Below are 25,132 nucleotides of genomic sequence, written 5' to 3'. Positions count from 1 at the left end.
CCCTTCATTTATTATGCCCGTGATTCACTTTACTTCAAAAGCAAGTGGAATGAGTCAGACTCAGGCATGGCAGCTTTAGATACCCCCCCACCCCCCTCCTCCCCCCAGCCAACCCTGTGCCATCTGTGAGCGCTCCTTCTCAGCCCAGAGACACAGTCACCTCTGTCACACAGCTCAAAGTTTGGTTTGAACTCTGTACTGAGCTCTCATTAAGCTATTCATGGCTCAATGCTAATTATCATACCGTGTTTAAGCCTTTTGGAGGATCAGGAGCAAATCTGATGACAAATTACAGAAACGTGGATGATTTCTCATTTAAAATTTCCATCTCTCACATGTAGAATTGATACTGAATTGACATAATAAGTAAACTGTACCTCTCCTGCAAAATTAAAGCAAACCTAGATTCCTTAAAGGTGATTTTGGGAAGTGTGCTTAGTTGCTTTCTTTTTTTCATTTTACCTTTTAAAATGTCCCTTTTGAAGCTACAGACACAAGCTGGTTAGCTTAGCTTAGCTTAACTTAGCAAAAAGACTGGAAACAAGGGAGAAACAGCGAGCCTGGCTCTGTCCAAAGAGAGCAAGATCCACCTACTCCTACATCTAAACCTCACTTTACGTGTTGCACCAAAAAAGAGCAGTAGCTGTGCCCGTCCATTCTTTAGGCTCAGCTAACCTAGCTGCCTCCTGGTGCATATTTAGAGTACAGGTACAAGAGTTGTGTCGACCTCCTCATTTAACTTAGCAAGACAGCGAATTATTCCTTTAATGCTATGAGCATATGCTCTGCTCATTACTTCTTACATAATGAATAAAATCTGTTGTTGTTTACCAGTGAAATACAGGAGCACATTAGTGAGAAGACGTCTCTAAAATAGCAGCGCTTGCTCTGCTTATTATGATAGCCGATGTTCACACAGGAAAGCATATATTCCATGATTACTATTTCTCTGCAGGGAGACAATGCCTGAGGGTGCAAAAATAATCAGCGGTGCTACCGCATGTAGAGAGCTGCCTGGGCACACTCCCACTCTCACTTTATACCTGAGTCACACGTTGCGACAGGTAGCTCGAAGAAAAGAAAACCAAACACAGTGATGACTCAAGAGGACACGTCCTAAATTGTGTGTCCCAAACACTTAATAGTTCCAGTGTGCATGCAGCACGCCACATGGACAAACAAAGCAGAACAGTGACTGGGAGGTGCCCTGCGGCAAAAACACTGAGTTTACAGTATGCTTCCTGCTCAGTGTGTATGTGTGAAAGTGAGAAAGAGAAAGAACGAGCATGCCCACAGGCCGTCATTCCTGCTGCTTGTTTGCTTTAACATTTCTCACAATTAAACCTCAAGGGCAACAAAAAAAGAAGTCTCCCCATTCATAGATGTGGAGAGGGAAATAGAAAATGAGAAAAAGAATATTACATTGATCTGATGGGACAATTACACCTATCCACTCCTGTATAAATCTCCACTGAATGAACATCTAAGGCAGTTAACAGTTCATGAGTCAGACGAATTGTCCAAATGGTGCAATCCACTTTTACGGAGCCTGAAAACCTTCATAATGTTAAACTGTCACTTGTAACATCCTCATCCGAAGAGTTCCCTGAAGTGAAATTGACTTGTCATCCTCTGGTCCTTATTGGGTGACTGCTGTAATCAAACCTCACTGTGTGACAGAGCGTGGCTTGTTGGTCTCTTGTTATAATTCTATGGTGAGTAAATTGGATCATCTATTTACTGGCCAGGTTTTGACCTTAGAAGAGTAGAGCTGCGATGAGCCCGATGCAGTAATTTCCACCTGTAGGAAGATTTCACTTTTATTGCAGCCATGTAGTGGGTGATAAGTTATCTCTGGTTTTTATCTGGCCTTCCAGGATATCATTTCTTCAGCACTAACCTTCCTCTCTCCTCAAATTTTCTCCCTCCCCGCCATCTTCCCTTCCCTCTTTTTCTGCCTCTGTCTCTCAATACTGTCATCCCTACCCGTACCTTACATCACACTTTCACTTCTCACCTCCCCTCTCTTCCTCTTTCCTTCCCTTCCTCCTTCTTCCCTCTTCACTTTCCTTCCTTCCTCCCCTCCCAGATGCCCAGCCCACGGAGGCAGAGACAGCCGTGTGGAACCAGGTCAGCGCTGTGCTGGAGGAGGCTCATGGGATCCTAGCCGAGCTGCAGTCCTATAATGGCGCGGGACAGGAGATACGAGAAGTGAGCGCGAAGCACTTGATGAGTGCTGAACATCAATAAACTGTCGAGCCGCAGCTAAGCGTGGAGAAAAAAAAATGACACTCGTGTGATTCACATGGCTGGCCAGGGTGGCATTCTGACATGTCTCGTACCATGCAGTGCGCAGTAAATATAGACAGCAACAGCAATGTGTGAAAGCATTTTCCAAACAAACATTTCTTGCCATATGATGGTTTCTCTTTTTTTGGCAATGTTATGGTAGAGGCATAAACATCATCCGCTAGAAAGCTGGTACTCTGGTCTTGATGAGCACCAGCTTCACTGTGCTCAGATTCAGCCGCAAACCAGTTCCCCCGCAGTATGAACGACTGCTGCTGATTGCTCAGCTGTTGGCGTTGCTCTACTTGTTAACAAGTAGTGCTGAATTGTTTCCTCTCCTTGCTTCCTAACCTTGAGGACGTGGCAGCGCTTCTTAAGAACAGACACTCACAGACTTTAAATTACATTTCACTAAGCTTGATCATTTTTTCTTTTAACACATGCACCCGCAGAAACGCTCTGAAGTCAGTGTTAAACTTCAGTTGCCGTAGGATGTGAGGCCACTCCTGACATTTAGGAATATTTTATGTTGAATAAACCCACCAGGGAGACTGTGGCACTAGCATACGCAAATGCACCTTTTTAAAAGAATGTTATTATCAGAGGAGCATTAAAGGACAAGTTTGGCAATATATTCTTATTGTTGTCAATAAATCCCGTTAAAAGATTGAAGAATTGATCCCACTAAAAAGTATTGCCACATCATTGCACTGGGTGATATGTTTCTACGTATCAATTGACACGAGCACTGTAATTTATCTTGAGTAAATCCCACATACACCAGTAAAACCTCACTGGCAAATGTATATCAATCCGCCGCTGGAAATAGTCCCCAGCAAATGCACAGTTTACTCCTGTTTAAGTAATATGTCCCAAAAATGGCAGTGCCCAGCTGTTTTAGGAAATTAATGAGCCTTTTGCAAAAGTGAAACTCTGCATTTGAGTCCCGTGTTTTTAATGTACAGCTTCAATAGGAACAGATGGGCTCGGAGTGCCGCAGAAGTAGAAAGTTGGAAAGTATTGAGAAACAAAGTAATGTATTTTTGATTTTAGTCTATTCATGGAATTCGGTGACAAGAAAAATATAAAACAGCAATTTTATCCTTTAAAGAATCATGTTCCTACTTTGTTGTATATGCCTGCTTTGTTCGCTGTGTCTAATCATTTATCACAATAACCAAATAACACACTGATACCTCACTAAATGGGTATCATGTGTCACATCAATAAATCTAAATTAAGTTTTGCTGGTAAACAACATTTGATTTGACTTTTTGATACCTCAGTTTTTGCTGATCTGAAATCACTCTAGTGAGGGAGAACTCTCAAAGTTGGAAGTGAAAATGTTTTGCTGAAGTGAAGCATTGCTTCAAGGAAGACAGGATAGAGGAGATGTGGCGGTCTTTCAGTCCGTTCTGGAAAGTAACATCTGTGTTTCTTGCCCACAGGCCATCCAGAACCCAGGCGACCTCGCTCTTCAGGAGAAGGCCTGGAACGCAGTTTGCCCTCTGGTGGCCAAACTTAAGCGCTTCTACGAGTTTTCCCTCCGACTGGGTGAGAATGGCTGTTATATACAGTCTAGGTGCATGTGATGTAACACACTCTCTGGTGACCACATTTGAGGTCAAATAAGAACTGGAATTATAGCTCCAAGCAGCTATTTCCTAAATCTAAACTTAGATCATTTGCTGTCAGTTGTCAAAGAAGCAAGGCCTATAGGCAGCATTACATTACCTCAGTAGGTGAAGGTGGTGTAGGGCTATAGAGCCAGAGGAAGGGAGGAGGATTACAAAAAATGATCACTCACACTCACGCTCTAAGGTCAGTCTTTGGTGTCCATTTGTCACATTTTTGAATTACAAATATGTGTGAAATGGCTGTTTTGGAGTGTTATTTAGCATTTGTGGAGCATAGAAGTGTACAGGATCACTAACATGTTCAACGCTGGTCTCAGAGATTACTACTGCATGGTAGCACCAGCTGTTGTTTTGTCTTTTTGACGGCTATTACAGGATGTTAGAGGATGTGAGACACATGACATGTATTGTATGTGACAGTCACTGTACTAATACATCGTGACCCTGACAAATACACAGTGAACACGCTGTATGTGTTTCACTGAACCTTAAATAAGAGGCAGATTAATTTTAAGGGAGACACTTATCATTACTTGCAATGGGGAGAAGCTCATCTTGTTCTGTCAGTGCGGCTTCACAGCTCCACTTCATGGTGCCGTGTACCACCATCGTGATATAACATGCAATTGCAATTTCAGCCTGGTAGCATTCCTTAACACACACACACACACACACACACACACACACACACACACTATAATGTCCTCTCAGCCATCTCTGCAGCATCCTGGCCTAGCAGCCAGGCAGCCGTTGCTACGGAAACAGTGCTACATGGTCGTCCAGCAGAGACGGGGAGAGTACAGAGAGAGTATGAGCAGAGGAATAGAGTTCGGCTGCCGCCTCTGCTCTGCCTTCCAATAATACTTGGATCTCATGGACATTGTGTTCTACCACGGACAGAGCTAACTAATAATTAATGATAATGTTTCAGCGCTAATGTATCTATGCAATACATTACAACCGATACCTTGTAGATATCTGCCCTCCTAATGGAGAGGAAGGGATCGAATCAGGGTACAAACTAGAAAGATCACCTATGCGCTCTTTTTGGATTTCTGTATTTGATCAAAGTGGACGATAAGAGGTTAAGAGGTCCCATGTCCAGTAAACAAACAGCTGCTGTGTCTCTCTATCCAATCTGTCAGTATATACCCTCAGGAGTTAGCACTGAGGATAGGGCACCATGTGCTCTGTGCTAACAGCAGGAGGCAGACTGGGGTTTCTGCCCAGGCCCTTTAGATGAAACACTTCAGTGCTGTATTTATAGAAGGCCCTTTTGCATTTTTAATGCAGAGGAAGGGATGAGGCCTCAGGAGACTTTGCTTCTGACAGCATTACTACAACTTGCAGCCTCTGAGGTCCAAGCTCTGGTGTCGGATTTGAGGCAGCAAAGCAGTGAAAAGGCTTAAGTTCAATAGCATAAGTGACACTGGGGATATGTATGGTCACTGATACAAAGTCCACGAGGATGCTCAGGCTGTATTATCAGTCACAGTGTGATCCCTGTGGAGTACCACTTCCAGTGAATGTTCATTTAGTTTGTCTTGGAGGCAAAAAGAGAGCTGTTGAACTGCTGAACGGTAGAAAAGGTCAAAACTAGTCTCCGGGCAGGCACAGCTCAGTTTGTCAAAAACAGTGTACAGTCATGTTTGTGGGTGTGTGATTCTTCTTATTGCACTAATGTGTGTAAAGACTGAGAAAGAAAGAGAGAAAGAAAAAGATTGTGAAAGAAGTTGGCGACTGAAACCACTGCTATTTCCACTTTTCTCATAATCTCAGTCAGCAAATTCTGGCTAGTAAAATGTATGTCTAATCAAGTCATTTAATTTTCAAAGTCTTCTCCTGTCCAACAGATATGATATTTACCCTGTTGAGTTGCATTGTGGGTAATGTAGGCACATGCAGGTGTGGCGTAAAAGAATGAAATCTCTGTGTCTGCTTTTTAACTGTCCGTCATGAGTTTGACGATGTTATGAGAGTGCAGTGCTAAAGTCAAAGAGTTTGACCTCCACATGTAGAGTTAAACAGACATATTGTTCCAAAACCTTATAGCCTGAGGAGAAATTTCCAGTCACATTAAATGTTAAATCCCAGCCTAAAGGGATCTGTTGGGGGACCTGAGCCCTGTTCTCAGAGGGCATCCAAAGGTCCGTCATACTGCCTGAGGCCAGATCCCTCTGTGCTTTAAAAGTGCTGGGTACATTTCTGAACGCCCTACAGATATCCACTGATATCCAGTGAGGAGGTGACAGAAGTGAAGTGAAGTGATTTCAGCTGTTTGAACCAGCTGAAATCCCGCTGCTGCATTTTGTGGTTTAAATCTGGTGACATGAAAGAAACATCAGATCCAGGTCCGATGAGAAGCAACTGCAGCGGTCTGAAGCGGCAGATGTACGGCATGACATGCAGATTCCAGCTCATGCGCGCACATGTCTGACATTTAAGTATCTGTGCAGAGAATGCCCTGCGCAGCCTGCTGGAGGCGCTGACCAGCCCGCCGTACGCTCCCATGCAGCACCTGGAGAGAGAGCAGGCCCTGGCCAAACAGTTTGCTGAGATCCTTCATTTTACGCTCAGCTTTGATGAGCTAAAGGTGAGGGGAATCATTCTTGGTCTAATTACAGCCCCCAGAGACTGACCTTCACGGTACTGAAAAAATCAATATCTTCCTTCTCCATGCAGATGACAAATCCAGCCATTCAGAATGACTTCAGCTACTACAGGAGGACTATAAGCAGGAACAGGCTGAACAACCAGCAGGTGAGGCCTTGGAGACGGGATCTGGCTCAGGCTGTTCATGTTGCATGGCCTCACTTTCTCTCTTTAATCATTTTTGATTGAAATGGAGGTGCTCCTTTCCTCCCAACAACACAAAGAGACACACAAGCAATATCACTCAAATTAGAGCCAGGATTGGACTGGGTGCGGCTGATGATTAATGCTTTTTATAGAGACAATATCTGTTTTGTGTTGGCACACAGCTGGAAGCGGAGAACGAGGTTAACAATGAGATGGCCAACAGGATGTCCCTGTTCTACGCCGAAGCAACACCAATGCTGAAGACTCTGAGTAACGCCACCACCAAGTTTGTTTCAGAGGTAGATTTCCCAAGTTAGATCCACATTTGAGCCTTCTGTATGAACACCTGGTTAACACAAAGAGTGGGCTTTGTCAGAGCTGAGCTGGAATCAAGATTTAACTCTCATAGTTTTTATAATGTCACTGAAACCGTCAAGCATCAAAGTCACACAAAAAGGGATTTAGGAAGCATCCAAAAAATGAATCAAGGATGCTGAGGTGAGTTTTCCCTGTTTGCTGATGGTTTAGAGACCTAAAGTCAGTGGTAGAGGAGGTATTCAAATCAGGTACTCAAGTAAAAGTAGCAAATACTCCATTACAGATGAAAATCTTGTATTGAAAGTGTTACATAAGTATTATTTTCAGCAAAAACTTCCCTGTCAATGTTTGACAATTATATATTATATTATTGGATTATTACTGACACCCTTATATCTAGGTAAGATTGTATCATTCTAGTTGATTACAGTGAAGTTACTTTTATTTTTACTTTTAACTATTTATAACAATGCATCACATCTTAAATGTTCATCCTATGTTTTAGATGTAAAACCTGGAAGTGCAATGCTAACGTAGTAGATTCCTCTTGTAATATGTAAAGTAACTAATACTCTAATAGGGGTGTAAAGCAGCACATAATAGAAATAAAGTAAAATCAAAAAGTACCTCAAATTTGTAATAAAGTGCAGTACTTGACTGTTCAGTCAGTTTCCATAATTCACTTTCCATCTTTCCATACTCTGTGTTTACACACAGATTTCATACTTTATCAAAACTGGAGGGTTTCTACTTTACAGTTTCTAAATTCCATTTCTAAAATCTGTGTCACAAGGCAAAGACACTAAATGAAACATCAAACAGGGACTAACCGATAACTGCGAGACTCTGCATGCACTCTTGTTTGCTCTTCACACAGTGGTGGTCAGTGTCGAGACGTCCTGTGCTGAGAGAAGAGAATAAAACCATGAGAACACAGAATATAGTAGAAAATACTGTAGCATGTGAATAATGAATACAAGAACTGATCAAATCACCATATAACCATTTGAAATGAGTGTTATATATATCTTGATTACTTCCACAAGTGATCCATATCAGTGGTCGTGACATGAGGCGTGTTGTGTAGTCAGTGGAACACGTGAGTCTTCACCTCAAGTGCCCATTTTGGACTTTGAAGCTGTGAAAACTTCCCTCTTTTTCTTTTACTTTGCTGTCAAAACAGTATTTTGGTGTTGAAGAAGCTTTTTCCAGCTTAACACCTCAATACTTTTGAGACTCATGCAAAATTTAGGGGACAAGCTGGTCATGATTTCCTTTTAGCAGAGCTGCTTCACCCTCCTCACACTTTTACAACACTCAGGACTGCAGGACTCTGTCTCCACCTTGTGGTGGAACATTTTGTTCCTTCAATACTTGAACTACAGAGGAGTGTGTCAGAGCGTTTGACAGGGACACTCTCAGTGTTTGCAAATCATTCTGTTTGTTTCTGTGCTGATTTCCCTTCCCTGTCTGTCCCTCAGAATAAGACCTTGCCCATCGAGGACACCACAGACTGTCTGAGCACCATGGCCTGTGTGTGCCGTGTCATGCTGGAGACTCCGTGAGTACTTTCCACACTTTCCCTCATCTCCATCATCCCTTCTTCAGTCCACCCTCTTCTCTCCCCGTCCTTCTCTCCAAAAGACCAGAAGCCTGGATTTTAATTAGCAAGCCCTTTCAAAGTGAACACAAAAGAGGTCATCACAAGTTTGAGCCACTAATTCAAGAGACTGAATGACACTAATTCAGTGAGTGAATCATTCGTACAGCCCTTCATGCTCAATTTAAAATGCTGAGTCTTTTTTTATTAGATGTCTTCATGTGAATAAAAAGTCGTCAGCAAAGTTGCCGAGCCGATCAAGTGCTCCACATAACAGCAGCGATGTCCCTGTGTGGTCACCCTGACTCTACGTCCCGCCCTGTCCTGTCCTCTGGTCGTGTTTAATTAACGATCCTCTTTCCCCCCATAACTGTCTCTGTGGCAGGGAGTACCGCTGTCGGTTCACAAACACAGACACCATGCTGTTCTGCATGAGGGTGATGGTCGGAGTCATCATTCTCTATGACCACGTTCACCCAGTCGGGGCTTTTGCCAAGACCTCCAAAATAGATGTGAGTACATGCAAATGATCATCTCTGTGATTTCTGCCTCCCAAGGACTGAAAACACCATCCTCGTTACTTCTGTATGCAGTGGTGTACTTCTCCTAATGAAGTAAAGGAGACATTTTATTGGCTGCTCATGTCATCCACCTGTAATGCAAAGGAGGCTAGTCTACGTCAGTGTAGTACACCAGTTTTTGTTGTTTGTTTTGTTATAAGGCATTGTGAGGAGGTTGCACACAGGTATGCATGATGTGCTTCCATCAGTATTTGATTAGTATTTGGTATTTGGATTACATCATGGCAACGTAGTGGGAGGTGGCTCTACTTTACAGTCAGTGAAATGTGCCTTTAGAAGCTGCTAATAAGTTTTCCAACTTGTGTTTTAAATGTCGTACAGTCGCAACGAGACTAAGATTAGAGGGGCGAAAAATAAAAAGTGAAGCTGGCTGAGAGTGACGCTGTAAACGACTTTATCACTACAAGCCCTGATATTGATCCAGTGGGCTGAGAGTCTCAAAGGGTCCCAAGATGATTCAAGAAAGAAAAAAAAAAACATTTCTGTTCATGTTTTCTCCCACTGTTGCCTGTTCTTCTTAAATACGGAACACGCTGACCTTTCCAAGCATTTTCAAGCAGCTCATGTCCGGCAACAAGTCGAGGAGGTTAGAAACAACAGGTGTAACATCATGAAGACACGCGTTTGCTTATATATTCAACGTTATACTGGCAGATTGTGATGCTCACGCTTTAATAATTGTGTTTTTGAGTCAGTGTGTGGCTACAGCAGCAGCAGCAGCAGCAGGAGATGAGGTGGATCTGAGGCTGCTGACCTTTCTCTAACTCCCTCTGTTGTCTTTGTGCCGGGCAGATGAAGGGCTGCATCAAGGTGCTGAAAGAGCAGCCGTCCAACAGCGTGGAGGGACTTCTGAACGCACTGAGGTGTGTATGAACGTGTGTGTGTGTGTGTGTGTGTGTCAGTGACAGAGAGAGAGAGAGATGCACACTGACACGATGCACAAGGATTAACTAACAGCGTTCCGGTTTCAACATACCTGTTTGTGTCACTTCAGGTACACGACACGGCATCTAAACGATGACAGCACCTCCAAACAAATCAGGGCCCTCCTGCAATGAGAGAGAGGAGAGTGGTGGAGAGAGGGAGGAGAGGAAGAGTGCACTTGAAGGAGGCGAAAAGAAAGAGGAAGAGGGGGGAAAGAAACGCCAGTGGCTGATAAACCTGTTTGTTTACAACGAACAAAGCAAATCATCCCCAGGTTAACAGAAACCTGATGATAATAAGAAGAGGAAAATAATTATATATATTGTCAGCTGTCCATCATTCTGTCTCTCATTTTGTAAAGTAAGAAAAGAGAAAAAAAAAAAGCCAGAAAAGAAAATATAGATATATATTAAAACAAGTGAAACACAAGCAGCAGATGAAAAATAAGTAGGATTAAAGAGGAAGCTATATTGCAAAACTTAAAGTCAGAACCGAAGCAAAGTGAAAATGTACAAAAAAGAAAAAAAAGAAAGGGGGTTGATGTTCCAGCAGTAGTCTGACAAGTATTTTTGCACACACTTTGAAAACAATGCCATCTCCTTTCCCCTGAAATCTGACCCCAATCGGATCCCAGAGACCTCCCCGTGCCCCCTCACACACTCAGTTTAAGCGGAGGAGGTTTAAAGCTCTCGAGGTTGCGGATGTAGTGGCGTGGCCGACCCCTTCCTCTGCACCGATCTCCACCTGCAGGTGATTTGTGAAGCAATGTGATGGATGCACTCCGGAGATTTGCTTCTACCTGTTTTGTTTCTTCTCTGCATCGGTGCAGCCGAAGGAAAGGAGGCGAGGACATGAGTGGTCTTTTTTTTTCGGATGCCTCCATTTTTCGCCCTGATTTCTTCCTCATTGCCCATCACCTTCACCCCTGTTCCCACCCACCCATACATGGGATATGTGGTTTTTCCTCGGCACAAAACAAGAAAAACATCCACGCTGTGTGCCCTTACGCTGTAAATGTTCCAGCACAAAACATCTTGTGAGTTGTCTGGCTTTACTTGAACTATGTGGTTCACTCTCTCTCTCTCTCTCTCTTTCTCCATGGTGCTAATGTGGTTTAGATATCACAGTACAAGCTTGTTAGCCAACATTAAAAAAAAAAAAAAAAAGGTTTCTTCATCCCTTTGTTTGCGCTAGTATGTTGAACCTCAAATTCTGAGAGCAGCAGATCTGCTTCCAAACATTGTGCGGCTCCACATTAGTGCACAAACAGGGACGAGCGGCCTGCAAGATCCAAGGAAGGCATTCTAGGAAACCACAGCACACTTACTTCTTCACCCAGTGCCAAAGCTGATTGGTTTTTTACTTTTATTACATCATCAAGCTGGAGGAGGAAGAGGAGGAGGAGGAGGATTTGCAGGTGGTGGTGGTGGGGGGGGGCTAGAGCATCACTGATGGTCAGAGAAACGACATAAAATGACACACGCAAGTTGAAGGGCGGTCGAATTTACACATGTGCGTTTTACGGGAGAGATCTGAGCGTTCTGGTGTAAATAGGCTTTTTCTCTGTAGGCATCCACGTGGTCAGCTCGGGTCCTCGAGGAAAAACACATCGACATCTGCATACAACTAGAGTTTTTTTCTTTTAGCGCGAGGTTGTACAAGAACTAAGTAACTGAATAAGTGGGAAATAAACATGAAAATAAAAAAGATCCACAAGGAGATTAAAAAGAAGTGCTGTACTTTGGATGTCTATAGCCCTTAGTCTAATTTAATTTGATCTTAATAATATATTTTCTATACAGGGGTATGTGCACAAGCATATTCTGTATAAATATATAGATGGCATGTTGTAAAAGTTCTGACAGAAATGTGTAAATAAGGTGTTTTTATTCATTTTTAATTGTTCAGTGATGCTGAAATTGGGTATGTGTTGTCTCTCAGAATTACCATGCGTTTGGCTTGGACCATCGGACTTGCCGTAATCATAGGTTTCAGAAATTCAGCTTCATTATGGCGAATGAACCAGAGGGAGGGGAGGGACACTGTGGGGGGGATAGGGGCTGTCCATTTGCTTGTTATTTTGTACATTTTGTGCAACAATAAACTTGTCATTTATTACATTCAACCACTGAGGTTCTGTGTCTGTAGAGCTCCATTTGTTTATTCATTGAGTTTATTAGGAGGTCAACACTGACTCAAGGTTCATGTTAACCATGAAATTAGCAGTAAGCTCGTTGTTCCACTGACACTGCATCACTCAGTCACATGGCTGGTCAGCTTGAGCTGCCTTCATCTCAGTATGGCTTAACTATACTGTATTTAGTTACCTAAATGTTATTCTGACAAGAGAAAACACGATGCCAGCACAATATTTCAAGGTCAGGTGCCCATATGAACATTAAAAGAAGTCTTTCGTCCTGCTGTCATTCCTGTGGATTTGGTTCCCCATCACTTCCACTGGAATCGCATTAGGAGGGGGGTCTCCTGCTGGTCAGCATGAACAGGAAAAGCATCAGGGTGCGACACGCACGTCCAAACACTATTTGCAGCTGCTCGGTAACAATAAGCTGCTGAAATAAAACAAAAAAGGCAACCACGTGCAGGTATCTGTCCACGTGGAGTTAGAGAAGAACTGATGCAGAGCTTTTCTCATTCAGTATGAACCTGAGGAAAAATAACAGCAGGCTAAACCTGTTTCAGTGGTCATGTGGGCACCCGATATTCAGGGTTTTGTGAACCACTAAGAATTTCTTATAATTAAAAAACAATACAGAAAATGATGTTGTGGAGTTTTATAAAGGTGATACTGTGAGTGCTGGTGAGCTGTAAAGTATAAAAAGTAGTTCCCAATCTGTGGGTAGAGATCCCCAAAGTGGTCTGACGGTGAATGTAAGAGAGTAGAACTTATGCTACTTTAGTCCTGCAAAGAACTGAACACTGTGCAGTTTCACTGACCTTTGAAATTCATTCAGAAGAAACAATGAGCAGAAGGTCGTCCTTTAACTGAGGGCTCTACCTCAGTCACGTTCTCCATCTTAGCACAAGGGGGCAGCAAAAGATCAGTTTATGAAAGAGTGAAAACAACCCAATTACAGTTTTTCCTCAATATTTTCCACACTATCATTGCTACTTGAGGCACAATGGCTGCAACCTGTAACTCACATACCAAACCCCTGAACTGATTCTGCTAAAACACAGGATCAACTCCAGCTTTACACTCAGACTGCAGTCCTAAATCACACAACCACAACACTACACCACATTCTCTACACTTGGCACAATCTCCTTGACTAAAACCTCTCGTCTTCACATGGAACAAACTGCCGCGCAAAATGCTAAACTTAAACTTCCTGTGTCACACGACCAAACACATGTTGCTCAAATAGCGGTGAAATCTTTAGTGTCAAAAGGGCCACAGGTTTTGGAGGCATGAAGGAAGAGGAAGAGGACGGAGATGATGATGATGATGACGAGATTCAGGCTGTTCTGGTGGACCGCACGGTCAACCACGGAGGACGAGCAAAACAGAACATAAAGAGCATTTTCCAATTAGTTGTTGTGCATGTAGAACACTTTACATATCCAACCCTGTGTGTGTGTGTGTGTTTGTGTGTACACAGTATTTGCATTTATATTACAGTATATTTGATTATACAAATACTTTTATCCAGTTAGTGTAACACTAAAGATGCACGAGGTATCACTGAAAAGGCATTCACACCAGTGTTTTCTCTTCAGTCATCTTTTATCTTCATTTTGCATGAGAAGAGTAGAGTTTTGCCCTGTGTGTGTGTGTGTGTGTGTGTGTGTGTGTCTGTGTGTGTGTGTTTGAGAGAGTATGAAGTATGCTTTCAGAAACGTGCACAACCATTGAGACAAACTGTTATGAGTGACCGGCTTTATTGGGATCAAACAGAAGAGGTCTACTCCATGTGAGCTAAGACGACCTTCTGACACTCCAATAATAAACCGATAATCAATGATGGAATTGATCAGCTGCTCCAAATAAGCAGCGGCGGTGGTTTTTAAAATAATGAGCTTCAGTCACACAGTCCAGTCAGTTGTAAGGCCCAATCCTGCTGTACTGTACAGTGTGAGCGCTGGAAGGTGTAAAGTAGGGCAGGGGGACACAGGAGAGCCTGGCGGAAGTTATATATGGAAAAGCAAAAGAGAGCAGCAGGCTGATACTGTACTGTCTTATGGGGCAAAATGCAACAGCAGCTTATACACAAAAAGAGAAGCAGCAGTAAGGAAGAGAGACACAGAATTAAACCCGAACTGGTTGTAGAAATAATAAGATAGTAGGCAAATACAGTATCTCATGGAGATGGGAGGGGGGAGTGTGTGTGCTGGGGCCCAGTATCTACAGTCTGGCTTTGGCTTTGTGCCCCAACTGTCATGTAATAAATACGGAACCACTGTCTCACCTTACTTCCCTCATGGCATGCATTCAAATTCAAAATAACAAGTCAGTTATTTACTGCCTTTCAACAGACAGTATGGGCACAAAACAATGGCATGTTAAGTCAGACAGTGACAGAAACTGAAAGGCACCAAAGCTGCTGAAGAATTTATAAGGAAATTAACTGTTTTTCACTTTTCACTTGTTGCCAAGTTTTCACTTTGGTGCCAAAAACTCTCCATGTTAGAAGTGTTTTCTCTGGATCTTTATTCTTGCCAGGGTGGTTAAGCCGCCATCATGGGACATTAAAACTCATTAAAACCCAGACTAGTGGAATTATTTAAGGGTTAGCACCTTATCCACACCTTTCCAATAGCCTGGGACACACTGGGCCTTTCAAGAAAGAAAGAAAGTCATTTATAATGAAATGAGGACGTGAAATATGCAAATACAAAACGCTGTTATAATGTAGGTGAAAACTCCACCACGGCACTAGTGGAAAAGTGATGAGACAGGATTTATTAGAATATTGATTCTGATCTGTTTAGCTCGAGGTGTGAGCATAGAACAAAACACCTGCAGAGCAAACGGGGTCACAAGTGGGAACATTTTCATTTCCTTCTTCCAACTGCTGAAGGTATCTCAGATCATTAAAACGTTTTGCAAATTTCCCTCTTAAAGCCACAATGGATCAGCTATTAACAGTTAACTGCCGCAACGAAGGAACACCTTATCAGCCAAACCGTGTGAGTGATACACACTCAGTGGTTTCCCTCCGTTGGCTTCCCCTCCCGCCTTTCACAGAACTCTGAGTCCCCCCCCCCCCCCCCCCCCCCCAAACACACACACACACACACACACACACACACAGCATAAAGAGTAAACAGTCTCTTTTTCCCTCTTTGTCTCCCTCCCTAACTGATGAACACACCAGCCCTAACAAACTCCATATCAGCGGACTGTCATTGTCCTCACCAGCCGCAATGTAAATCAGCCCGGGTGTCGTTACAGCCGGTTACCAACTGCTGCTCTGCACAAATGTGCCAACCAACTGTGCTGGGCAGCCTTTCTGTGTGCATGTAACACACGTCCGAATGCGTCTGTGTACGTCTGTGTCCTCTAATAACTTCACACGAAGACTTCTGGGGTGAATTCATGCACTTTGCCACTTTTTTCTTCGAAAGTCAGCTGTTTAGTGGCTTTAGAGAAAGAGAGCAAATTCAGTAAAGAAAAGGTTTTTAAACACTTCAGTCCAGTCTGAAAGCACAACAGAGGTCAAAACTCCAGCAACACTTTTAGTGTGAACAACAACTTTCAGGTGTGATCCAGAGAAAGGTTTATTCTCTACTTTATACTAAAAGTTACTGAAGTTTTGACCTCTCCTTCTTTCTCCACGCACCTTGGAAGTAGGTGAAGCTGAGTCAGAAATCCCTGATCGTATGCAGCTCTGCAGCACGCTCACATGTGGACCATGCCAAAAAAGACGGCTTTAAAAGGTCAATAAAGTGTCTCTAGAAATGATTAAGTGTATGCATGTAATACGTTGTTACAGAGGGAACAACAGGTATATCTGTAACAGTGTGTTAGTTATAAAATGATCCACTTATTATTAGCTCTGCTGATGTTGGTGAGGTGATGCGCCCTCATTCTTTCTCAATGAGTGTTAGTTTAAATGCTGCATGCCAAAAGTGATCCATTCATAAACTCATGCTCTTTGAATTTATGAGAGAAAAAGTCAATTCCCTGACTTTTTCAAAAGAAAAAACAAAACGGAAATTGAATGTCACAGAATTTAATTCAAAAAAGACACAGATCAACAATGTACAAGCTTTTTCATTTTCAGATAAGTTTCTCTCAGGCCTTGGCTAACAGGAGAAAAAGATCCCAACATTCTAACACAAACACAACCAAAAAATATTTACATTTTTACATTTTTTCTCCACTCGTTTTTCCCCTCACTTCCTCAGTCACTTGTGCCACTCCTTGAAACAGTTTCTGTCTGGAACAAGACAGAGGGCTACATCACACAGCTCACACTTCCAGGGGGTGGACTGTTGGACCTGCCTGTTCTTTCTGCAGAGGATGCACTTTTTTCTCCCAGCTGTGGCCTTCTTGCCCTTATCCTCTACATGGGAGACTGGCACGGGGATGTGTGAGCCCTGTGCTCTTTGAGGAGGGACATTCACCACGACACCACAGAGCTGAGCTGCCAACTCTTCCAGGAAGTCTCTGTGGCTCATGGGTTCCTGTTGCTTCTGCTTGCAGAAATCCTTGTGAAGGAGATAGCTGTTGGTGGCAGCAATGTCCATGAAATGGTAGAAGAGGGTGCGGTACCATCTGTTGGATCTGTGTTGCACAGAATAGTACTGGATCAGCTGGTCTGATAAATCAACACCTCCCATGTGCTTGTTGTACTCCACAACAGGTGTTGGGCATGGGACAGATGTTGTGATCCAGCTGCCATCCTGACTTTTCATCCTCCTCTTTACAGTGGCTCCATCAAATGCTCGGTGGATTGTGGAGCAAACAGAGACCTCTCGTGTATCCATCCACTTGACGAAGATGAGCTGGCCTTGGCGTATCCACCTGATGGAGCCTCTTGGGACTTTTTTGTTCAGGGCATTTTCAGATGTCTGGGGACACTCTTTCCTGTTGTCTCTGTAGGTGCCACATGCTCCAATGTTACCATTATACAGTGCCCTGAAAAGCTTTGGGCTTGTATAAAAATTGTCCATGTACACATGGAAGCCAGTGCCCAGGTATTCTGGCTTGATCAGGGACATCACTGCGTCGTAGGCTAGTCCAACTCCTGATGGAAACTGGGTCTTGCCTGTGTACACAGTAAAATCAACTGTGTAGCCGTTGCTGCTGTCTGCCAGCACAAAAAGCTTGAAACCCCATTTAGTAGGTTTTGCCTTCATGTACTGAGTCATGCCAGTATGAGCCTTGGTCGCCACCATCCGGGTGCACCATCGCCAGGTTCTGGTGGGGGTGGTAGTGGGCCTTACAGGCGTCCTGGACGGAGACCATAAGGGGCTTCAGGCAAAACAGGCGGTCATGCTCTGGTGTCCCCTTCTTCTTGTCATTCTCCACATCTTGGTCAGGATCACTCATGTGGACATTCCAGGAGATTACCAGGTACCTGTTCCGTGGCATGACACTGGCTGGGAAGGTCAGGCTGAAAATGGAACCAGTTTTCCAGTAATTCTGGACTGTGTTCAGCCTCACCAGGGAAAAATAAAAGTTCAGTCCCAAAAACTTCTGGAACTCCTGGGTGGTGATGTCCGTCCATGAATATTTTTTTCAGCCTGTTTGTTGGCGTTCTGACACAGTCAGAACACCAACAACCTTCTGGTTGCTGAGGGGGTTCTCTTCCTCCCAGGACCTCCAACTGATGGCTGCAGCACAACAGAGGTTGATGGCTCTTCCTCCTCTTCTTCAGAAGAAAGAGCATAGCTCACTTTTCCTCGTCCCCTTCTGGAAAGTGGCAGAGCAGCCACAACAGCAGAGGGAGTGTAAGGGAGAACTGATGTATCAGGAGGGCCTGCCTGTTGTTGATAATCAACACTGTAATACAAAAAATATGAGGAAAAAAGAAAAAAAACCATTAGATCATATAAAGCCTATGAGATTATTTTTCATTTCACTTCTCACACAATGTAATGTTTGAGTAAACCCCACACATTCACATTCTTTGCAGCTAACATGAGACTATTGAGCTCCATTCCCACCCAGTAAACAGCCAACCTAACACAGGTGTACTAAAAAAAAAATGTGTACATTTTATTTTATTTATTTTGTTATTTCAAATAAGGCCACTTGCTCTTCAACAGGGTCAAGTCCCTCCTGGTAGGCCACCTCCTCATCTGTCAGGAATGACTCTGCTCCTGACTCAGAGTCGCTAGTTAGCATTAGCTCCAGTTCGTCACCACCACCATTCAAAACTAAATCCATTGCTTCAGCAACAGTGAACCGCCTTTTTGTACTCGCCATAGTTCTGAAAAGAACTTTCCCCTCTCCAAGTAGTTCTTAGAAGAACTTTTTGTTTGTCTGTCTAACTCTATCAATAAAACTCACTACTCTCAAACTCACTAACCTATCTCTCCGACTCTCTCCTCTCCCACCACAAACACTGCGAAATTAACCGTCCTTTCCTCAATGTTCTGTGCTTTAGAGGACAGACGAAGAGCAACAAGGAACACACACTCTGGCATAGTGATGTGTCGGTTGCAAACGATCCAGTTCATAGAGCCGGCTCTTTGAAGTGAACGACGGGAGCCGGCTCCTGAATGGGTTTTTACCTCGTTCACAGAAATAATAAAAACGCTCGGTCTTTGTTTCCGGGGTTTTAAAAACGGCGGGTTTGATAGTCGCTCTCATGACTCATCAAGTGACGAGGGCAGAGTGCAGACTTTGCAAAATTAAAATTTCATATCAGGCAGACTCCACAAACAACCTGCACAGACGTGTGTACTGTTCACCCATCAATTCAGTTAGAGGAGAAAAGACAAGCAAGGGAAGCTGCTGTTAATGAAGGTGCCAGTGTGTCTACTGCTCCTACAATGTCTACAGCATTATCCAGGACAACACCACAGCCACCAAGACCTGCAGCCCAGAGCTCTATGACCCCAGTAAAATTAAATAATTTCAAATTAATAAGGCAATATAAACAATAAATATTCTATAGCCTATAATGTGTTTTTTACATTAGTAATTCATTTTACACATAATTTGGTAATATATTTATTGAAGTAACAAAAAAATCTGAGGAGCCACTTGGGAGCCTAAAGAGCCGGCTCTTTTTAGGGAGCCGAGCCGAAAGAGCCGGCTCTCTAAAAAGAGCCGAAATTCCCATCACTAGTCTGGCAGTGAAAGCGTTAAGTGCTGCAGTGGAGGCGGCTCCCTGCCACGCCCACTCCCAGACGATTTACATATCGGGCGGGAAGCTCTGGCTCTTTGTTGCTGCTGAGCCCAGTCAAAACCCCTCCCACAAAACACCGCACTGGCGGGAAAAAGCCGGCTCCAGCGCTTAAGCCACTGACAATGGAGAAACACACACACTCTCTCTCTTTGTCTCACATAACTGTATGCGAGAGACACTGCAGAGAGAACATTGTTTCCTGTGCACACACACATGCAATAAAAAGAACACATACATACACACACACACACACACACACACACACACAGCAGGCAGTCAGGCCGCATTGCTGGTCCTTGATGGGCTGGTACACCCATTTCCTGCCTGAGAGCAAAGGTGAAAACAAGTGGACAGGCAGATAAATGAGAAAAGAAATGGATAGAGGAGAGGGGTTTATTATGATGTGAAGGCAGATGAGACACAGACACACACACACACACACACACACACACAGTGTGAGGAGTGATACAATGACATTTATGTAGCCCACCAGACACAATACATCAAGGGTAAGCAGCTTTGCCTAAAATAAGCACATTACTTACAATACGTGACAACAGTATGTGCTCTGTGTGTGTGTGTGTGTGTGCCCTCCTAAGTGTTGCCCTGGGAAAAGAGTTCACTGGGTTGCTGGAAAAACAGGAAGGCATGTCATGCTCTGGATTGGGGAGGGTAGAAGAAGAAGGGAAAAAAAGTACCGTGCGGCCCCCGCATTACATAACTAAGCAGGAAATATGCAGCAGAGAGAGAGAGAGAGAGAGAGAGAGAGAGAGAGAGAGAGAGAGAGAGACTATATGAATCCATGCATACACTGCACCTATGACACTTTCCTTAGAGGCTTTTCACATCTAATCACATCTCTTCCTCTCTTCGTCCTTCTGTCACTTTTGCGTACACGGCGGCCACTACAGGAGCCAGACAGCATGACAAAAAGAGAGACAGAGAGGAGGCTGCATAAACTCAATGAACCTTGTTTGTCCCTACAGTACAGACACACACACACACACACACACACACACACATATCAATAAATGATGGTCTGCACTTGACTCTGGATGCATACATCAGATCGCATTGAAACACTATAAAACATCTGGATTAGGCTGCAACATGCTCATCCCTCATTGTGAAGCCCTGGCTGTGTGTGTGTGTGTGTGTGTGTGTGTGTGTGTGTGTGTGTGTGTGTGGTGTGGGTGTGGGTGTGGGTGTGTGATCCATAATGCATTTAGGTGCGAGCCTACAAACACACAGCAATTACACAACAAACTAATAAAAACACACACAGGCACTAGAGCGGGCATTTGGGTTGTTGTGTGTGTGTTTCTTATTATATTGCTAATATATATAAAAAAACAGACCTCTATTTCTCTCTCACACAAAAACACAATGCTCTTTTATCTGATTGAGTCATACCTGACAGTGTTGTGTTTCTCACTTGGTTATGCAATGCCGAAAGTTTTGAATTGTCTTTGTCCTCTTCCTGATAGACAGCAAAACACTGACTCTCATGCAGGGACACACACACACACACACACACACACACACACACACACACACACACACACAGAATATAATGTTAGAGGTCACGCTGAACTCAGGAAAAAGCTCAAATAAATTCAGGCACACAACAGCTGGCAGCCTGATAGTTGATCTTTAGTTGCACTTCAAAAAGTTTGACATTCTTAACCAAGTCCTTCACGTTCCCAACGCTTCTCCTCTGAGATTATGAGACTCTGTGGTGTCTAGTATTCTGCCACTGCCTAAGATTTGGCCTTCTGTACAATCTATAAACACGCTTACACTTCACATTAGCAGAGCTGATATTTCTCATAAATAAAAAGGTCCGTCTCGGGAGTCACGTCAACAGTGTCTTCGACACTACAGCTGCTGCTCTATCTGATTAGCTGCTTGCATGTCTGTCTGCGTGTGTGTAGGTGTGTGTGTGAGTGTGGTTTTTTTTGGCGCGCCAGGGCCAGATGGCAGAGAATGTTTAGTCAAATGGGATTAGAGATTAGGATTAAGTGGACTTCAAATTAGCTAGATGCACAGTCACTGGATGACACACTACTACAGCAGAGCTCTGAGGCGGAGGGGCCTGACGTGAACAACAACACCGACTCTGTTAAGCATCATCAGCGTACAAACCTGGGGAAGTGTTTGGTCAAGTTTTTCTCATGGATAACTAGCGTTGTGTTGATCTTTGATTCTTAAAGGAATATCTTGACATTTTGGGAATACATTAATTTTCTTTCTTGAGGGTTAAACGAGAATATTCCTTCAACTCTCATACCTGTACACTAAATATGAAGCTAATTAGCTTAGCATAAAGACTGAAAACAATTAGCAAATCATAGGTCATTTTACACTTTTGTACAGATTAAACAGACGAGCAATAGAGTGTAATGTCTGAGCTTTAGAGATGTTGGTAAGTGGTTTTTGTTACCTTCGGACAGAGCCAGGCTTCCCATTTCCCCATTTTTAGTCTTTATGCTAAGCTAAGCTAACCTGCTGCTAGCTGTAGCTACACAACATACACAGATGATTGGTATAAATCCTCTTATCTAACTCAAGAAAGCAATTAAGCGTATTCCTTTAATAGAAGTGAAAATCAAATCAGAGCTGAAACTAAAGATGTTTTTTATCATCTTGAATCTGTTGTGTTTCCAATGAATCATTCATTGCATAAAATCTCATATATATAAAATATAGAGGACAGTGTGTGCTCAGTGAACATATACAGCTACTGATCTGCTGCAGGGCAGGACAAGACATCAAAGACTGGACTGGAGCGACTGAATTTCTCTCCATAAATGTTTAAACAATCGGCTAAATTCCTGGTGACTCACCTATTCAGTGCTAACTCACACAAACATCATGATCATATCAGCAAACCAGGTGAGATCTCACAAGGCAATGTCAAAGTGCTGAATAGGAAACTGATGTCTAGTCAAAACGCAGGAATTTGCAGCGTGCATTAGATGCATCAAAGCTGGTACCAGAGGCCAAAACTCCACGGCAAACAGGCCAGACACAGACAACACGCATCTATAGGCTGCAGCACGTGTTACATAAGCTTGCAGTTCCCCCACGGAGGGCCTCATGTATAGGACAGTGTGTGCTCTGTGAACATATACAGCTACTCTGAGCCGCTATTGGGCAGACTGGACTGAGAGAGCGAGAGACAGAAATGGAGCGCTAAAAGTGGGTGAATTATTGTGCGGCTCGCTGACTGATGCAGCTATACATACTAACACGCACACACATACACAACAGGAGTGCAGTCATCAAATCAACCACTCAAGAAAGCAGAAAACTCTTATTTGTATGTGTGTGTGTGTGTGTGTGTGTGTGTGTGTGTGCGCAGACCATAGTAACAGGTTTCTCATTTCAAAGCTGGTTCTGTGTGTTGGTTCTTTGTGCTCTCTGTCTGCAGCTAATGAGTTCACTCAGTGCATGTCTCCGTCTATGTGTGAGTGTGTGTGTGTGTGTGTCCATAGATGATCCACTGCAACGTGGTGCGTAAATCACTAATTAGCCTTGTGACCGTGGACGCTGCCCTACTTCTCCACATCTAACGGTGTTGTGTGTGCGCGGTTCAGGGGGCTGAAGCCTTATGTCATTGAATTGCGCAAGCTTTCGTCTTTAAATGTGAAGTGATTCAGCAGTGCCTGGAGGTGCCAGGCCGAGCTCGCTGAGGCCCTCCAGATAAGAACATACCACACATAAAGTTGCCTCAGAAAAAGTGTGTCAGATGACTGATGATAACATTTTCATCTAATTCAAAGAACTCTCTTTGTTTCCATGTTTGTAATTACAGGAAAAAAAATCACTGGGGGGAAAAGAAAACAGTTGTAAGTCCGATTCAAAAATGTACAACAGAAGGAAAGAAAAACAAGCCATCCAAACAGACAAAGGGTTATAAAAACCAGACACCAGTTGCACAGTGACCTTTGCTATCAGTGTGACTCTCATACTGTATGGTAAGCTCCCAGTAAGCTTGAGGCCTGACCCAGTTTGGAAAGAGAGAATGTGGGACACACAGACACGCATTTCCAGCTATTATATGGCTGGAAATATTTTTAGTCATGTGGATGAGGTCAAACACTGGGAGCCTGTGAACTGAACTTGTACTGAAAGAATACGTCTTAGACTCAGACTGAAGGCTTAAAGAAAGAGATGATGGAGTGTTTTAGCCGGCAATGTGGAGCAATTGTCTGACTCTAAGTAATGGGTGGTGGTGGTGGTGGTGGGGGGTGTTGTCCATGTGTGTAAGTCCTGGTGAGAAGAAAAAGTGGCAGGTGAGGAGAGGGAAAGGGAGCGCCAAAAGAAGCCTTTGGAGCCATGCCAGGGATTGTGTAAGTGGTTTTACAGCACGCAGGTACGCCTTGGTTTGAAAGGGGTAAGACACACAGCTGGATTAACAAAGACCTGCAATCACCGCTGTGAAAACACACTCTCTCCTGACAGCCTGGACCCGTGGTTTGTGCCACAGTCAGAGCAGAAGTGAGCTCAGTTTAGCTTAGCTGAAAGACAACACCACCAGGTGACTAGTCATTGTCAAACAAAGGGCTAGAAAATGGAAGATGATTTTTTTCCCTTTTGTGATGAAAAAAAACAAACAAAAAAAACACATCGTCCTCCACTGGCTGAAACACTTTAAGATCCTTTGGTTTATTTTTCATTTCCAAAACTGATTGAATGAAGTTAAAAGTGCATGGTGTTTAGGCTAAAAACAAGGCAAAAAACACAAATGAAATGACGATCTTTCCTAGTTACTTCAGAAATTAAGGCATATTCTGCAAAAATAGAACATTTTAATTCTCTAAAAATCTAAATTTGATTTTCAAGCAGTAGAAAAAAAAGGAGCCTTAAAAACTATAGTCTTTTGGCTGCAGCTGCCATAAAAATGTCCACAATGTTGAATTGTCCTGATCTACAACGAAAATAAGCTGCGTTTAGGATCCATATTCGGACTGTGACACATCTACGAATGAATGTGAGCACATATTTTGCAGTATTTCAAGTATGTTCCCTGTTATCCACATTCAGCGAGGATCAGTGTTATTAATTCCTCAATCTGCAGGGCTGAGAAGGTCTGTCATCCCATTCAAAAGGAAATACTTTGACAAATAAGGAGACTGAGCTGCAAGATCAAAGAGACAATCAAGTTCATTGCGACTCTATGGGAAGTAAGACAGTAGCCCTATAAGGACTGTAAAGGAATCATCCAGCTGTTGGTGCAGAACAGTGGTGGAAACCTGAGTGAAGATGTAGTCCGGAGTCTGCACAACTCTTAAGATGTCCCAGCTACTTCCTCGTGTGCTGTCCTGGTGTCTTGGGAAGAGTCCTGAGGGGTTTCACTGCAGTCCGGAGCAACAGTGGCAAGACAAGAGTCCTCTGAGAGGCTCTCCACAATCTCTGCTGCAGAAGTAGCAGTGGGAACCTGGGATTGGTCACATGATGGGTCAGACTTCATCTTTTTCTTCACATGATAGTGATGCTTTTTGGACTTCAGGTGAGCTGCAGGTAAAGAAGATAAACAGACTTGACTGCCGGATACAGTTTCATCTCAGTGATACTTGTCGATTATGCTCCCAAATGAGCGTCAACAATAAACACTCACAGATATCTGACAGAGCTTTCAGCGTGTATTTAACACCG

The 25,132-nt window shown here is 43.4% G+C and overlaps 3 protein-coding genes across 6 annotated transcripts in view; 1 reads left to right on the top strand and 2 right to left on the bottom strand.

Moving 5' to 3' along the window:
* fam49al (family with sequence similarity 49 member A, like) overlaps positions 1-11,538 on the top strand; it is a 31,952-nt gene extending 20,414 nt beyond the window's left edge. For all 4 annotated transcript variants that reach the window (XM_070846212.1, XM_070846210.1, XM_070846209.1 and 1 more), the window contains 9 exons: positions 2,090-2,211; positions 3,738-3,843; positions 6,383-6,519; positions 6,609-6,686; positions 6,908-7,024; positions 8,525-8,604; positions 9,029-9,155; positions 10,017-10,087; positions 10,219-11,538. In XM_070846212.1, coding sequence (XP_070702313.1) covers positions 2,090-2,211; positions 3,738-3,843; positions 6,383-6,519; positions 6,609-6,686; positions 6,908-7,024; positions 8,525-8,604; positions 9,029-9,155; positions 10,017-10,087; positions 10,219-10,282 — 902 coding nt within the window. In that variant the 3' untranslated portion in view covers positions 10,283-11,538. The remainder of the gene's footprint in view (positions 1-2,089; positions 2,212-3,737; positions 3,844-6,382; positions 6,520-6,608; positions 6,687-6,907; positions 7,025-8,524; positions 8,605-9,028; positions 9,156-10,016; positions 10,088-10,218) is intronic.
* A 4,824-nt stretch (positions 11,539-16,362) lies between these two features.
* LOC139215970 (piggyBac transposable element-derived protein 4-like) lies at positions 16,363-20,974 on the bottom strand. The gene is made up of 2 exons (XM_070847017.1): positions 20,885-20,974; positions 16,363-18,117 (listed from the first exon to the last, which is right to left on the bottom strand). The coding sequence occupies exon 2, from the start codon at positions 17,508-17,510 to the stop codon at positions 16,518-16,520; it is 993 nt and encodes a 330-aa protein (XP_070703118.1). The 5' UTR covers positions 17,511-18,117; positions 20,885-20,974; the 3' UTR covers positions 16,363-16,517.
* Positions 20,975-24,161: 3,187 nt separating this feature from the next.
* Positions 24,162-25,132, bottom strand: part of trit1 (tRNA isopentenyltransferase 1) — a 30,795-nt gene continuing 29,824 nt past the window's right edge. Inside the window, exon 11 of the mRNA XM_070846627.1 lies at positions 24,162-24,991. Within this exon, the coding sequence (XP_070702728.1) occupies positions 24,765-24,991 (227 nt within the window). The 3' untranslated portion in view covers positions 24,162-24,764. The remainder of the gene's footprint in view (positions 24,992-25,132) is intronic.

Source organism: Pempheris klunzingeri, chromosome 16 (assembly GCF_042242105.1).
Source record: "Pempheris klunzingeri isolate RE-2024b chromosome 16, fPemKlu1.hap1, whole genome shotgun sequence".
Taxonomy (NCBI): domain Eukaryota; kingdom Metazoa; phylum Chordata; class Actinopteri; order Acropomatiformes; family Pempheridae; genus Pempheris; species Pempheris klunzingeri.
Note: the sequence above shows the minus strand (reverse complement) of the source record. Positions and strands in the feature narration are given on the sequence as shown.